General features: G+C 37.4%; 1 protein-coding gene across 4 annotated transcripts in view; it reads left to right on the top strand.

Moving 5' to 3' along the window:
• Nucleotides 1-13,959, top strand: part of LOC123551910 (diacylglycerol lipase-alpha-like) — a 124,620-nt gene that overhangs the window by 70,570 nt on the left and 40,091 nt on the right. For all 4 annotated transcript variants that reach the window (XM_045341191.2, XM_045341192.2, XM_045341193.2 and 1 more), the window contains 4 exons: nt 5,154-5,298; nt 6,794-6,877; nt 9,723-9,800; nt 13,428-13,508. In XM_045341191.2, the coding sequence (XP_045197126.2) occupies nt 5,154-5,298; nt 6,794-6,877; nt 9,723-9,800; nt 13,428-13,508 (388 nt within the window). The remainder of the gene's footprint in view (nt 1-5,153; nt 5,299-6,793; nt 6,878-9,722; nt 9,801-13,427; nt 13,509-13,959) is intronic.

Genomic DNA, 13,959 nt, shown 5'->3' on the forward strand with positions numbered 1-13,959 from the left:
TCCTCAGCCAAGTTTGATAACTAGCCAAATCGGCCCAGGCACTTCGGAATTATGGCCCTCGAATTACCGAAAATCGCTCAGGTCTAGGGGAATAAGGAGCCATTATACTACTAATGTGAATAGTAGTTATGGGTCCTTTGATGTCCCCAAGATTTAATCATGTCAGATGATTAGGCAGTTGAGGTCTTGGTGCATGGTTGACTCACATCAGATGATTAGGCAGTTGTGGGAGACATGTGCTTTTCTCAACTGTTTTAACAGTACTTCAGTTATGTAATGGTGGGCAGTTAACCTAACCAGTGTTAATGAATTCTGTACCAGTACAAACCAGTTTATTTGCACCAGTTCTCTGCAAGTAACTGCCAACATCTCAACATGTTGGAGGTGCAGGACAAAATATCTTCAGACAAAATGTTCTTTATCAAATTGTTACAGAGATATATGCCTAGCCCCGGGATCGAACTCTCAACCCTGTGACCTATTGATATGCACTCAAAGCGGGGGGGGGGGGGGGGGGGGGGGGTGTTATAAAAAAGGAAGACATTAATATATTTGGAATATGTTTTGTTATTTTTATCCAATAATAAATTTTGAGACAGGGTTTTAGACCAGGGTGGTAGGGGCTGAGAATCAGTAGCAGTTAATTTTCTGTTGCCTTCTTGTTATACCAAAATTCAATAATTATAGTTTGTCATTGTAATGTTTTTGCAAAAAAAGTAAATAAGAGATTCTTAGTGTTATGGATTTCTCTAGATATTGTAAGGAGTATGAAGTGAGAAATGCTGAACTGTTGTATATTTTGCACAGACAGTGAAGAGTGCTGCCTGTTTACACCTTTGCCAATTTGTATCTCTCTGTCAAAGACAGAACAAACAATACTGTTGTTATAGATAAACATCTGTGAAAATAATGAATTGGTAGACAGCTGTTGTCTGTGATCTGTTACCTAGCACAGTAACTCAGTAAGGGCAATAACTTTGATGTGGATATTTCAGATACTGTTGTTGTCACTAGCCTGATATGAAAAATTTGCTGACATATTGGAGTAAACAGAACATTTGACAGTGTTGTTTTGCAATATATGACAGATTTGATTTTTGCAGATGTCATTGACTTGATTCAGCATGTATAACTGATTGCGGATACCGCTAAGTTGATTCTGCATAGTCCACTATCTCATGCAGCTTTGCATATACCACTGAACTGACTTAGCATATGTCATTAACTTGATTTTGCAGATATCACAAACTTAATTTTGCATACACCTCTTACTCGATTTTGCATACACCACTGGCCCGATTTTAAAATATACCATTACTTTGACTTTGTATATACCACTGACTTAATTTTTCATACATCACAACTTTTATTTTGCATAATTCACACCAAGTCTTATTCAGTTTTGCATACATCTCTAACTTGATTTTGCATTTATTTCTAATTTGATTTTTGTATATATATCACTTATTTAATTTTTGCAGATGTCAATGACTTGCTTTTGCATATATTGCTAAACTAACTGTAGATATCATTGACTTTTTAGCTCACCAGAGCACAAAGTGCTCAAGGTGAGCTATTGTGACCGGTCATTGTCCGGCGTCCGTTGTCCGGCGTCCGTCAACATTTGCCTTGTGAACGCTCTAGAGACCACATTTTTGTCCCAAATACTAGGTCGTAGGTCAGATCAAAGAAAAAGCTTGTGAACACTCTACAGGGACCACATTTGTGGACCTAATCTTATGGGAACTATGTCAGAAACGTTTGTCTTGGATGATCTCTAGGTTGAAGTTCCAAATGGCGTCATGTGGGTCAGAAAAACTAGGTCAGTAATCAGATCAAAGAAATAGCTTGTTGAACCCTCTAGAGACACATTTGTGACCCAGTCTTTTGAAACTTGGTCAGTATGTTAGTATTGATTAATCTCTAGTCAAGTTTGAATTGGATCATGTTGGGCAAAAACTAGGTCAATAGGTCAGATCATTGGAATATGCTTTGTTGATCACTCTACGAGGCCACTGTTGTGACCCAATATTTATGAAACTTAGTCAGAAAGTTTAGCATGATTGATTTCTAGGGTCAAGTTTAATCTGGGGCCATGTGGGGTCAGAAACTAGTCACCTGGTCAAATCAAAGGAAAGCTGGTGAAACACTTTAGAGGCACATTTTGTGACTCAATCTTCATTAAACTGGGTTTCAGAACTGTTTGTTATTAATATTTCTAGGTCAAGTATGAATCTGTGTCATGTGGGGTTAAAAAACTAGGTCACTAGGCCAGATCAAAGGAAATTCTTTTTAAAACTCTAGAGACCACAATTTAGTTTGAAACTCAGGGGAATTAGTCAGAAATGTTTGTTTTTTTGTTTTGACAATGATAGTCAAATTCGAATCTGGGTCATGTGGGTGTTCAAAAACTAGGTTTCACCAGTCAAATCAAATGGAAAAGCTTGTGAACTCTCACTTGGAGGCACAGTTGTAACCAAATCTTTATGAATTTAGTCAGAATGTTTGTCTTGATGATCTTTAGGTCAAAAACTAGGTCAATAGGCCAGATCAACACTGGTGAGCGATGTTGGGGCCATCATGCCCCTCTTGTTTTGCTTGTATCACTAAGTAGACTTTGATATACCATGAACTTGATTTTACATTGTCCTTTACTGGATTTTTAGCTCACCTGTCACAAAGTGACAAGGTGAGCTTTTGTGATCGCGCGGTTGTCGTCGTTGTGCGTCCGTCTTGCGTAAACTATTTCCTTGTGACTTCTTAGAGGTCACATTTTTCATGGGATCTTTATGAAAATGGGTCAGAATGTTATCTTGGTAAATTCTAGGTCAAGTTCGAAACTGGGGTCCACTTGCCATCAAAAACTAGGTCAGTAGGTCTAAGAATAGAAAAACCTGGTGTGACCTCTTGAGGCCTTAATTTCATGGCTCTTCATGAATATTGGTCGAATTGGTCACCCTTGATGATATCTAGGTCAAGTTCGTAACTGGGTCAGTGCGGTCAAAACTAGGTCAGTAGGTCTGTAAAAATAGAAAAAACCTTTGTGACCTCTCTGGGCCATATATTTCAAAAACTCTTCATGAAAATTGGTCAGAAGGTTTCACCTGGATGATATGTAGGTCAAGTTCGAAAACTGGGTCATGTGCCTTCAAAACTAGGGTCAGGAGGTCTAAAAATAGAAAAACCTTGTGACCTCTTAGCGGCCATTATACAAAGATCTTCATGAAATAGGTCAGATGTTCACTGCTGATATCTATGGTGCAGGTTCGAAATTGGGTCATAGCCGGTCAAAAACTAGGTCAGTAGGTCTAAACATTGAAAAAACCTTGTGACCTTATAGAGGCCATATATTTCACAAAAATTTTTCATCAAAATTGGCCAGAACGTTCACCTTGATGATATCTAGGTCAAGTGCGAACAATTGGTCAGTGCCATCAAAAACTAGGTCAGTAGGCCCCACTCGAAAACCTTGTGTCTTTCTCTAAAAGGCCATATGTTTCTTGGTGATATGTATGAAGATTGGTCTGAATGTTCTATCTTGATGATAATGCTAGGTCAAGTTCGAAACTGGGTCACGTGCGGTCAAAAAACTAGGTCAGTAGATCTAAAAATAGAAAAACCTTGCTGACTCTCTAGAGGCCAGATATTTCATGAAATCTTCATGAAAATTGGTCAGAATGTTCATCTTGGATGCTATTTAGGCAAGTTTGAATGTGGGTCACTTGCCATCAAAACTAGGTTCAGTAGGTCAAATAATAGAAAAACTTTGTGACCTCTCTAGAGGCCATATTTTCCATGGGATCTGTATGAAAGCATTGGTTTGGCTGTTCATCTTGATGATATCTAGGTCAAGTTTGAAAGTGGAGTCAGTGCCTTCAAACACTAGGTCAGTAGGTCAATAATGGAAAAACCTTGTGACCTCTCCTAAAGGCCATATTTTTCAATGGAATCTTCATGAAAGTTAGTCTGAATGTTCATCTTGGTGATATCTAGGTCAAGTTCGGAACAGAGTCATGTGCGTGTCCCCCAAAAACTAGGTCAGTAGGTCTAAAATAGAAAAACTTGGGACCTCTCTAGTGGCCCCCACTTGTGAATGGATCTCATAAAAATTGGTCAGAATGTTCATTCTTGATGTATCTAGGTCATGTTCGAAAGTGGGTCACGTGCCATCAAAAAACTAGGTCGTAGGTCAGATGATGAAAAACTTTGGGACCTCTCTAGAGGCCATATTTTTCATGGGATCTGTATGAAAGTTGGTCTGAATGTTTATCTTGATGATATCTAGGGCAAGTTTGAAACTGGGTCAACTGCGTTCAAAAGCTAGGTCAGTAGGTCTTTGGAAATAGAAAAACCTGTGACCTTATTAGAGGCCATTACCCGTGAATGGACTCTTCATGAAAATTGGCTACCTGATTGTTCACCTTGATGTATATCTAGGTCATGTTTGAAAACTGGTCACTTGCGCCTTTAAAAAACTAGGTCAATAGTGTCAAATAATAGAAAAACCTTTGTTGTGACCTCTCTAGAGACCATATTTTTCAATTGATCTTCATGAAAATTGGTCAGAATTTTTATCTTGATAATATCCATCATGGTCCTCTTGTTCATATACTACTGACTTGATTTTGCATGTATCACTAGCTGGATTTTGCATATAATGCTAACAAGTAATGTAACTCTTTGTACAGAAAATATTTTGTTACCAAAAGCAGTCACTGTATAGTTTTGTATATATTTCAGATTGCAGTAAGAAAAGAATATATTTTGAGATTAGTGTTTTAGATGTTAAAATCATTGCAGGTTCTGTCAAGAGTTATCTTTTGACCTTGAATGGTTTTGTTCACGTCAGCAGTAGCTCAGTTCCGTCCTGTAAAATGAAACACTGCTCGTTCAAGTATTGATGGCTCAGGCACTATATATTTTTTCTGTTAGTATCACTTTAAACCCTGGAAAATCTGATCATGTTGCTCATCCTTCCTTGGCTGAGTAGATGATTTTTCCCTGTACTTCAGGTACTCTTGTTATCAGAACTGCTTTGAGAAAAAGGGCATCAATCATGAAGTTACTAGAATTTTCTGTCAGGGGCTGCAACTCTTCACCTTAAAATGCACTTGTATCCAAGGGAACTAATCATGTTCTTTTGTGTATTTCAGATGCTGTTGTTGTCAGAACTGTTGTAAGAAAGGAGGTGTAGATTATGAACTGGATGACAACTGTTGTCAATGTAATGTTGTTGCCCTGAAGAAAATCAGCGGGCTTCCAGATATGGACTTGGTTTATGTAACTTACCATGTAGATGTAAGTCTGTGAAGTGGTTTGTCGACAACATAGTATAGATTTTATCAATTTTATCTTATTTAAATGTTTAATCAACATGATCAACTGTGCAATACATAACCATTGTGCAAAATAGATTAACTGTAATTTCATTCACTGATCATGACAGTGTAGAGTTTTTGCTGGCACTAGTAGGATATTGAAAAGTTTGCCTTAACCCTTACCATACCATGCTGGTCACGATTGATTCTGCCTTTGCGACCAGTGTAGATCATGATCAGCCTGCACATTAGTGCCATCTGATCATGATCTGCACTGTTCGCTATTCAGCCAGTATCTTTTTGATAAGCACCCCTTTTAACAGTTAGTAGTACTGTCCAAACTGGAAAATGGACAAGTTCATTATGGAAATTTAGCAGGGTAAGGGTTAACATATGCCTCAATTTTTAGCTCACCTGAGCACAAAGTGCTCAAGGTGAGCTTTTGTGATCACCCTGTGTCCGTCGTCCGTCGTCGTCTGTCGTCCGTCGGTCTGTCGTCAACAATTGACTGTTAACACTCTAGAGGTCACAATTTTGGCCAATCTTAATGAAAACTTGGTCAAAAAAGGAATTGTTACCCTCAATAAAATCTTGGACCAGTTTGATATTGGGTATCTGGGGTCAAAAACTCTAAGTCACCAGGTCAAAATCAAGGAAAAAAGATTTGTTAAACACTCTAGAGGTCACAATTTAAGCGAATCTTAATGAAAGTTGCTCAGAATGTTACCCTCAGTAAAATCTTGGACAAGTTCGATATTGGGTCATCTGGGATCAAAATCTATGGTCCCCACAAAAAAAACCCAGGGTCATAATTAAAGGAAAGCATGTTAACACTGTAGAGGCCACATTTTATGACTGTCTCTTCATAAACTTGGTCGAATGTTAATCTTGATGATCATTAGGTTCCGTTTGAATTGGGTCATGTAGGGTCCCCCCCACTAGGTCACCAGGTTCAAATCAAAGGAAAGCTAGTTAACACCTAGAGGTCACATTTATGACCATATCTTTAGTGAAACTTGGTCAGAATGTAATCTTGTTAATCTTTAGGATCAAGTTCAAATCTGGGTCAGGTGGGGGTCAAAAAATAGGTCACTTGGTCAATCAAAGGAAAAGCTTATGTTATAACGTTAGAGCCAATTTCTGACTTTATTTTATGAAACTTAGTCAGAATGTTAATCTTGATAAACTTTTTGTGTCGTTTGAATCGGGGTCATGTGGGGGATTCAAAAACTCGGTCACGGGTCAAATTCCCCCCAAAAGCAAAAGCTAGTTAAACACTGTAGAGGTCACATTTATGAACATATCTAATGAACTTGGTTCTGAATGTTAATCTTGATTATCTTTAGGCCAGTAGGTCAGGTGAGCGATACAGGGCCTTCATGGCCCTCTTGTTTATAATTTCTATGATAGTAAAATAGTTCATTTCATCTTAGAAGTGTATTGTTCAGATCAGTTTGTATACTTATATTTTTCAGATAGGTGAAACTCCATTTTATGTTGCCCTTGATAACAAGCACAGGAAGATTGTGATATGTGTGAGAGGAACTCTGTCCCTGCAGGTCAGTTGTAACCAGGGATAACTATGTCTCTTAGATTAACAGAATTTTTGGAATTTTAAGGTCAAAAGTATAGCTACTTTATAGAATTGTCTGCATTTTGAAGCATCTACAGCAAAACACCACTTGTTCAAGCGTCATTGGTGTGAGCACTCTCTCAGTGGAGCACACAGGCTTGCTCAAGCAATTTGTGTGGTCCTTGGCAAATTTTCTGTTATTTTCTGTGTTTAGATTGCTGGAAGACTCATATACTTAAGATTTTGCTTAATAATAATAATAATAATAATAATAATAATAATAACGACTTTATTTATAGAGGCGACACAGTTGGGCAAGCCCAGTCTTCCCTGTGAGCCTCTTGAAATATGTACATGGTATGTACAACATGATAGATAATTGCATAAACTAATTAACATTTTAAGTCGCAATTAAAACAAAGACTAAAATTTAAACATGACGAAGTATAATATTTTGTACAGAATGATAACAGCTATCCAGTGTTCACCAGAGAACCTCCGCTGAAGTAAGCATGTTTAAATGACTGTATGGAGGGACTGGGCGTATTTGTAGTGGAAATGGAGTTCCATATATGGTGGTCCAGAGTATGACAGCGTTTTCTAAAGGAATCTATATTTGGCGTTGTGGAATGTGCTAAATGGTCATCTGAGTGTGATCTGAGAGTGAATGCATGAGAGCAGCTGGATTTTGTGAAAAGAGTTGGATGTAGCTTGGTGACTGTTCATGTTGAGATTTATAGACAATATGGCCCTTTTTTAAAATTCCAGTCTTTCTGGGAATGGTCAATCCACTTAAGTTCTTTGAACAGCAATTGGGTTGGTGTTGTCAAAATCTTTGTCTCGATTAATTCTGGCTGCTCGTTTGAAACTTGTAACAGATTTTGAAGCTCAATACTGCAATTTCCCCAAATTGTACAGAGTAGTCTATCTATGCGGAATATTATATGCATTGTAGCATTTTGCGAACACTGATACTGTGTATGTTTTATAAGCAATGAGGAGTGAAGAGTTTTGAATTACATTTCTTAAGGTGTGCTCTGAACATGTGCTTTCCAGTTTAGGTTACTGTCTACATTCATCAACACCCAGCAGTTTTCACATTTGGAGTAAGCAATAACTTCATTATTTAATTTAAGCTTTTGGGATGATTGTTTGATTGTATTTTGTTTGTAATTGTATTTGCAGTTATGAAACATTCAATTTTGTTTTTGAATGTTGAGAGCATGGCTTTTTGTGCGCACCAACTGTGAACTATGTCTAAGATCAGACTGAAGGTTTTTGTATATTACTTTTACATCAGAGCTGTTGTGTGATGGTTGTTTGTGTCATCAGCAAACATATTCTGTTTCTGCAGTGTTGTATATATAAAGGGAAGGTCATTAATATACATAATGAACAAGAGGGGACCTAAAACTGAGCCTTGTGGGAACCTGAGGTTATCTCATTTGAACAGAGTACTTTACGACACACCATACTTTTTGTTGGCGGTCTCAGAGATATGACTGAAGCCACTGAATCGAATTGCAGGCGAATTGATATGCTGACAAATTTACTCGAAAAATAAAACAAAAAAAGGGGCCAGCAATGAGTGATGACAAAGGCAAATGCTTTGCTTATAGATCAAGGAAAATTGTGCCAACAGCTTGTCCTGTGTCTATTGCCTTGATCCATTTTTTGTAATAGATATCAGTGCTGTTTCACACGAGTGAATTTACATTGCCCCCCGACATCCTGGACTGATTTGTGTGAATTAAATTATTTTCTTCGAATGTATGATCTAATAGAAAGTGAAACATGGCTCTTACTATTTTTGACAGTTGCTGGAAGAATAAATATTTGTGTCTGTAGGTTGTTTCTTTTGTTTTTTTGAAGCCTTTCTTGGAAAATGGTTTGTCACTTTTTGCTGTCTTAAAAATAGGGCTGGAAAATTACTGAACTTACAAGTCTGATATTGATTATTTTTGTTAGTGGTTTTGGTAATTACATTAGCACTAATTTTTAGAACTTTTTGAGCCCCAAGACCCCTTATCCCTTTTGACTTCATTATGGTTGGTAATTTTACTATATATTGTAATGTTCTTGGGCAAATTTAAAGTTTCAAAAAGGGATGTGAAGTGCCTTGATATGAACTGAATTGGCAAGAAAATCTTGCACAAGTATACATGTACAAGTACAAAAAAGAGGAATAAAGTGGTAAAACTTTTATTGACAAAATCGATATTTTACATGCTTTTTTGTAAAACTTACATTTGCACTTGTCCGTCCATCTGTCTGTCATCTGAATTTGCGTTGTGCACATCTAAAACGTTATTTGACCTAGAGTCATCAAACTTCAGAGGATTGTTATTCAGCATGTGCAGTTGTGCAGTCAGACCAGAGTTGTGGCCCCTGACTTAGTCAAAAAAATGTATTCAATGACATGAGTGGGAGCACCAGTGACCTATGGACACGTATCTAGGTTGACAAATATTGGATACAGATTTTCATTTCCTTTGTTATCGCTCAGTGTTACCTATCAATGTCAGATATACAGTTGAAACTCTGTATTCCTAAGTCGTTCAATCTCGATATCCCAGCTACCTCAAAAAATATTTCAAGTCCCTTCTAAATTTCTACCTAATGCATGTCATCTTCTGGTTTGGCTTTAAATTGGAAATGATGTAAGCAAAGTATAAAATGTTCTATACAGTGTCTAGTACTAACCAGCCAGTTCGGTTTATACAATGGTTTAGGGTATCCAGACTAGAATCTGAACATGTGTTTTTGTAACTGTGTAATTGTACAAAGGACATTAATTCAGTCGTGATTACACTCTTTGCTGCATATTTCAGGATGTGTTGACAGACTTAAAAGCAGATGCTGAACCTCTACCGTTGGACCCAACAAAGGAGGAATGGCTGGGTCATAAGGTTTGTCATTCTGTTGGTTATTCTCATATAGAAATATGTTTCAACACTAGTATCGTCATGTGGGAAATACCAGGCAGTATTAGGTACTAAACTGTGTGTAAAGTAAGCATTGGCAGATACAGTGATATTATTTAATTTGATTGGCGTTAGTAATATGTTGATAAATCATGGTGTCGGTGAGTTATGAATAAATGACATTGAACATTATCGTTAATGAAAATATTTATGCTTAATGAATTCTGACACCACAACAGTGCCCCAAAATGAGCATAGTCTGCTGACAGAATTTGCCGTACTTAAATTTGCTACTGTTTATTTGTTTTGGGTTTAATGTCACACTGACAAATTTAGGTCATATGGTGACATTCCAGCTTTTGATGGTGGAGGAATACCCTAGGTGTCGCGCCATGCATTATTTCATCAAGGGAGGGCACCTGGGTAGAACCATCATCCTCCATATGCCAGCTGGATGGCTTCCTCATATGAAGAATTTAACACCCTAATGAGGCTCAAACCCACATAGGTGAGGGGCAAGTGATTTGAAATCAGTGACCTTTGCCACAGAAGCCCCTTGTTATTGTTTGCCTCCGTGGCCGAGTGGTTAAGGTCGCTGACTTCAAATCACTTGCCCCTCATCGATGTGGGTTTGAGCCTCACTCTGGACGTTGAATTCTTCATGTGAGGAAGCCATCCAGCTGGCTTACGGAAGGTCGGTGGTTCTACCCAGGTGCCCGCTCATGATGAAATAATGCACAGAGGGGCACCTGGCACTCTTCCTCCACCATAAAAGCTGGAAAGTCGCCATATGACCTATCATGTGTCGGTGCGACGTTAAATCCAACAAAAAAAAATAAAAATAAGAAAATATATATATATATATATCAAATGATTTTTGTCGAGCCCGCTTGCGGAAGCGAAGACATAGTTGTCCAAATGGCTGTTCGGTGTGTGTGCGTGCGTCCGTCCGGATTTGCTTGTCCGGACCATAACTTTGACATGCATGGAGCAATCCTGTTTATATTTGGCATGACTGTTAACCTCAGTGAGACGGAGTGTCATGCGCAAACCGCAGGTTCCTATCTCAAAGGTCAAGGTCACACTTGGAGGTCAAAGGTTAAATTTAATAATGACTGTCCAGAGCATTTCTTCTTCATGCATGGAGGGATTTTGATGTAACTTGGCACAAATGTTCACAACCATGTGCAGAGTGTCATGCGCAGGAACCAGGACACTAGGTCAAAGGTCAAGGTCACTGAGGTCAAAGGTCAGGTACAAGAATGACTTTGTTCGGAACATTTCTTTTTCATGCATGGAGGGATTTTTAGCTCGACTATTCGAAGAATAGTCTAGCTATTCTACTCACCCTGGCGTCGGCGTCGGCGTCACACCTTGGTTAAGTTTTTGCATGCAAGTACATACAGCTATCATTTAAAGGCATATAGCTTTGAAACTTATTTATTCTTTTTCTAGGACAATTACCAACCTCACTGGGTCAAGTTCCATAACTCTAACATGTATTTTGAGCAAATTATGCCCCCTTTTGGACTTAGAAAATTTTGGTTAAAGTTTTACATGCAAGTTACTATCTCCAAAACTAATGCAGATATTGAATTGAAACTTCACATGTGTCTTTGGGGTTATAAAACTAGTTGATAGCACCAAGTCCCATAACTCTGACCTTCATTTTGGCCAAATTATGCCCCCTTTTGGACTTAGAAAATTCTGGTTAAAGTTTTGCATGCAAGTACATACAGCTATTACTAAAAGGCATATAGATTTGAAACTTATTTTTTCTTTTTCTAGATCAATTACCTACCTCACTGGGTCAAGTCCCATAACTCTGACATGTATTTTGAGCAAATTATGCCCCCTTTTGGACTTAGAAAATCCTGGTTAAAGTTTTACATGCAAGTTACTATCTCCAAAACTAATGCAGATATTGAATTGAAACTTTACATGTGTCTTCGGGGTTATAAAACTAGTTGATAGCACCAAGTCCCATAACTCTGACCTTCATTTTGGCCAAATTATGCCCCCTTTTGGACTTAGAAAATTCTGGTTAAAGTTTTGCATGCAAGTACATACAGCTATTACTAAAAGGCATATAGATTTGAAACTTATTTTTTCTTTTTCTAGATCAATTACCTACCTCACTGGGACAAGTCCCATAACTCTCACATGTATTTTGGGCAAATTATGCCCCCTTTTGGACTTATAAAATCCTGGTTAAAGTTTTACATGCAAGTTACTATCTCCAAAACTAATATAGATATTAAATTGAAACTTCACATGTGTCTTCGGGGTTATAAAACTAGTTGATAGAATCAAGTCCCATAACTCTGACATGTATTTTGGGCAAATTATGCCCCCTTTTGGACTTAGAAAATTCTGGTTAAAGTTTTGCGTGCAAGTACATACAGCTATTACCAAAAGGCATATAGCTTTGAATCTTATTTATTCCTTTTCTAGGTCAATTACCAGCCTCACTAGGTCAAGTTCCATAACTCTTAACATGTATTTTGAACAAATTACCCCAGATATTGAATTTAAACCTAACATGTTTCTTCGGGGTTATAAAACTAGTTGATAGCATCAAGTCCCATAACTTTGATATGTATTTTGGTCAAATTATGTCCCCTTTCGAACTTAAACTCTTTTGATATTTAACATTTTGGGTAATAATTTCCTGCTTCTGTGACAATATTTCGAATAGTCGAGCTTGGCTGTCTTACGGACAGCTCTTGTTATGTAACTTGGCACAATTGTTCACCATCATGAGACGGACCTAGAATTACTTCCCTTTGTTGTTACTGTAAATAGCTTATATTGTAACTTTTTTATTACTGGTCGTAGGGAAAAATCAAGACCACTTTTCTTTAGTACAATATGCATGTTACATCCAATTTTGAGGTGTATTTTGACTTATCTCTGCTAGTAAGGATTTTTGTGTGGACTTTGATTTTTTTATAGATTTACTTTCCTTTGTTGTTACTATAAATAACTGACCTAAATGTTTGCCTCAATGAGACAGGGTGTCATGTGCAACTCCTAGTCCTTTTGACAGCTGGCGGGCTCAACATGTTGCCCGTGGGCATCTAGTTATTTCTGTGGTTGTAATTACACAGATTTATAAAGAATTGACCTGTTGTTGGTGTTAACTGCTGGGAATTATTTACTTATAAAAAAAGTAGAAATAAGGCTGTTTTCTTTTGCAGGAAATGATAAATTAGATTTTAATCATGATTTATTGACAAATGGGCTATTTTTGTGCTGATTAATTGAAATGAGAATTTTCACTAAGTCAGAAAGTTGCCAGGCTTTAAATTTTGTACTAGTTTAATCATGTGGATTTAATATTGTGGATTGCAACAACTGAGAAATCCATCAAGAAAAACTTTTGATGATTAACGAGCAGATTTGTTTGTTGAAAATCTTTTGATTTGATCAAAACTGTTGACACTGAAGCATTTCCTAGCCATTCCAGAAAGAAAAAAGGTCACCATTTAATGCTGAACCTTATGTAAGCTCTGAAATTGAAAAAGTGTAGGAATCATATTAACAGTAATATTGACAAACAATTCTCTATATTATGTCTGCCTTCTTTCATTAGGATGTATATATTTTCAGGGGATGGTTCAAGCTGCTATTTATATCAAAAAGAAGTTAAAAGAAGATCTCATTCTGGCAAAAGCATTTCAGAAAGCAAAGGTATAATAGATTTTAGTTATTAAATAGGTATTTTGTTTCTTTATGCTTCTAATTTTACTTATGTGGCATTTGTCACATTCTGGTGTTACATTTACTGCAACCGATACTTTATATTAAGCTCATCTGAGCACAAAGTGCCAATTGTTAGCTTAACGAAGTGTTGGATGTCTCGTTCGTCGGTCCGTCCGTCCGTCTGTCTGTCATCCACAATTTCTATGATTTAGTCAAACCAAAGAAGTATAAAATACACAGAATCGCAACAGGAGATAATCTCGCGTAGTCCTATCACCGCATTAACCAGCTTTATCTTATTGAAGTGCTTTGCTGACTTGGATCACCCTTGATTAAATCAACAGACGCTTACTAAAGTTTAACACTGGCGATACAGCAGATTTTCAAACGACCACTGTTGATTTCTCAGACTTCAAATAAAAAATTCATTCGTTCCCCA

The sequence above is a fragment of the Mercenaria mercenaria genome, chromosome 4 (genome assembly GCF_021730395.1).
Source record: "Mercenaria mercenaria strain notata chromosome 4, MADL_Memer_1, whole genome shotgun sequence".
Classification (NCBI taxonomy): Eukaryota; Metazoa; Mollusca; class Bivalvia; order Venerida; family Veneridae; genus Mercenaria; species Mercenaria mercenaria.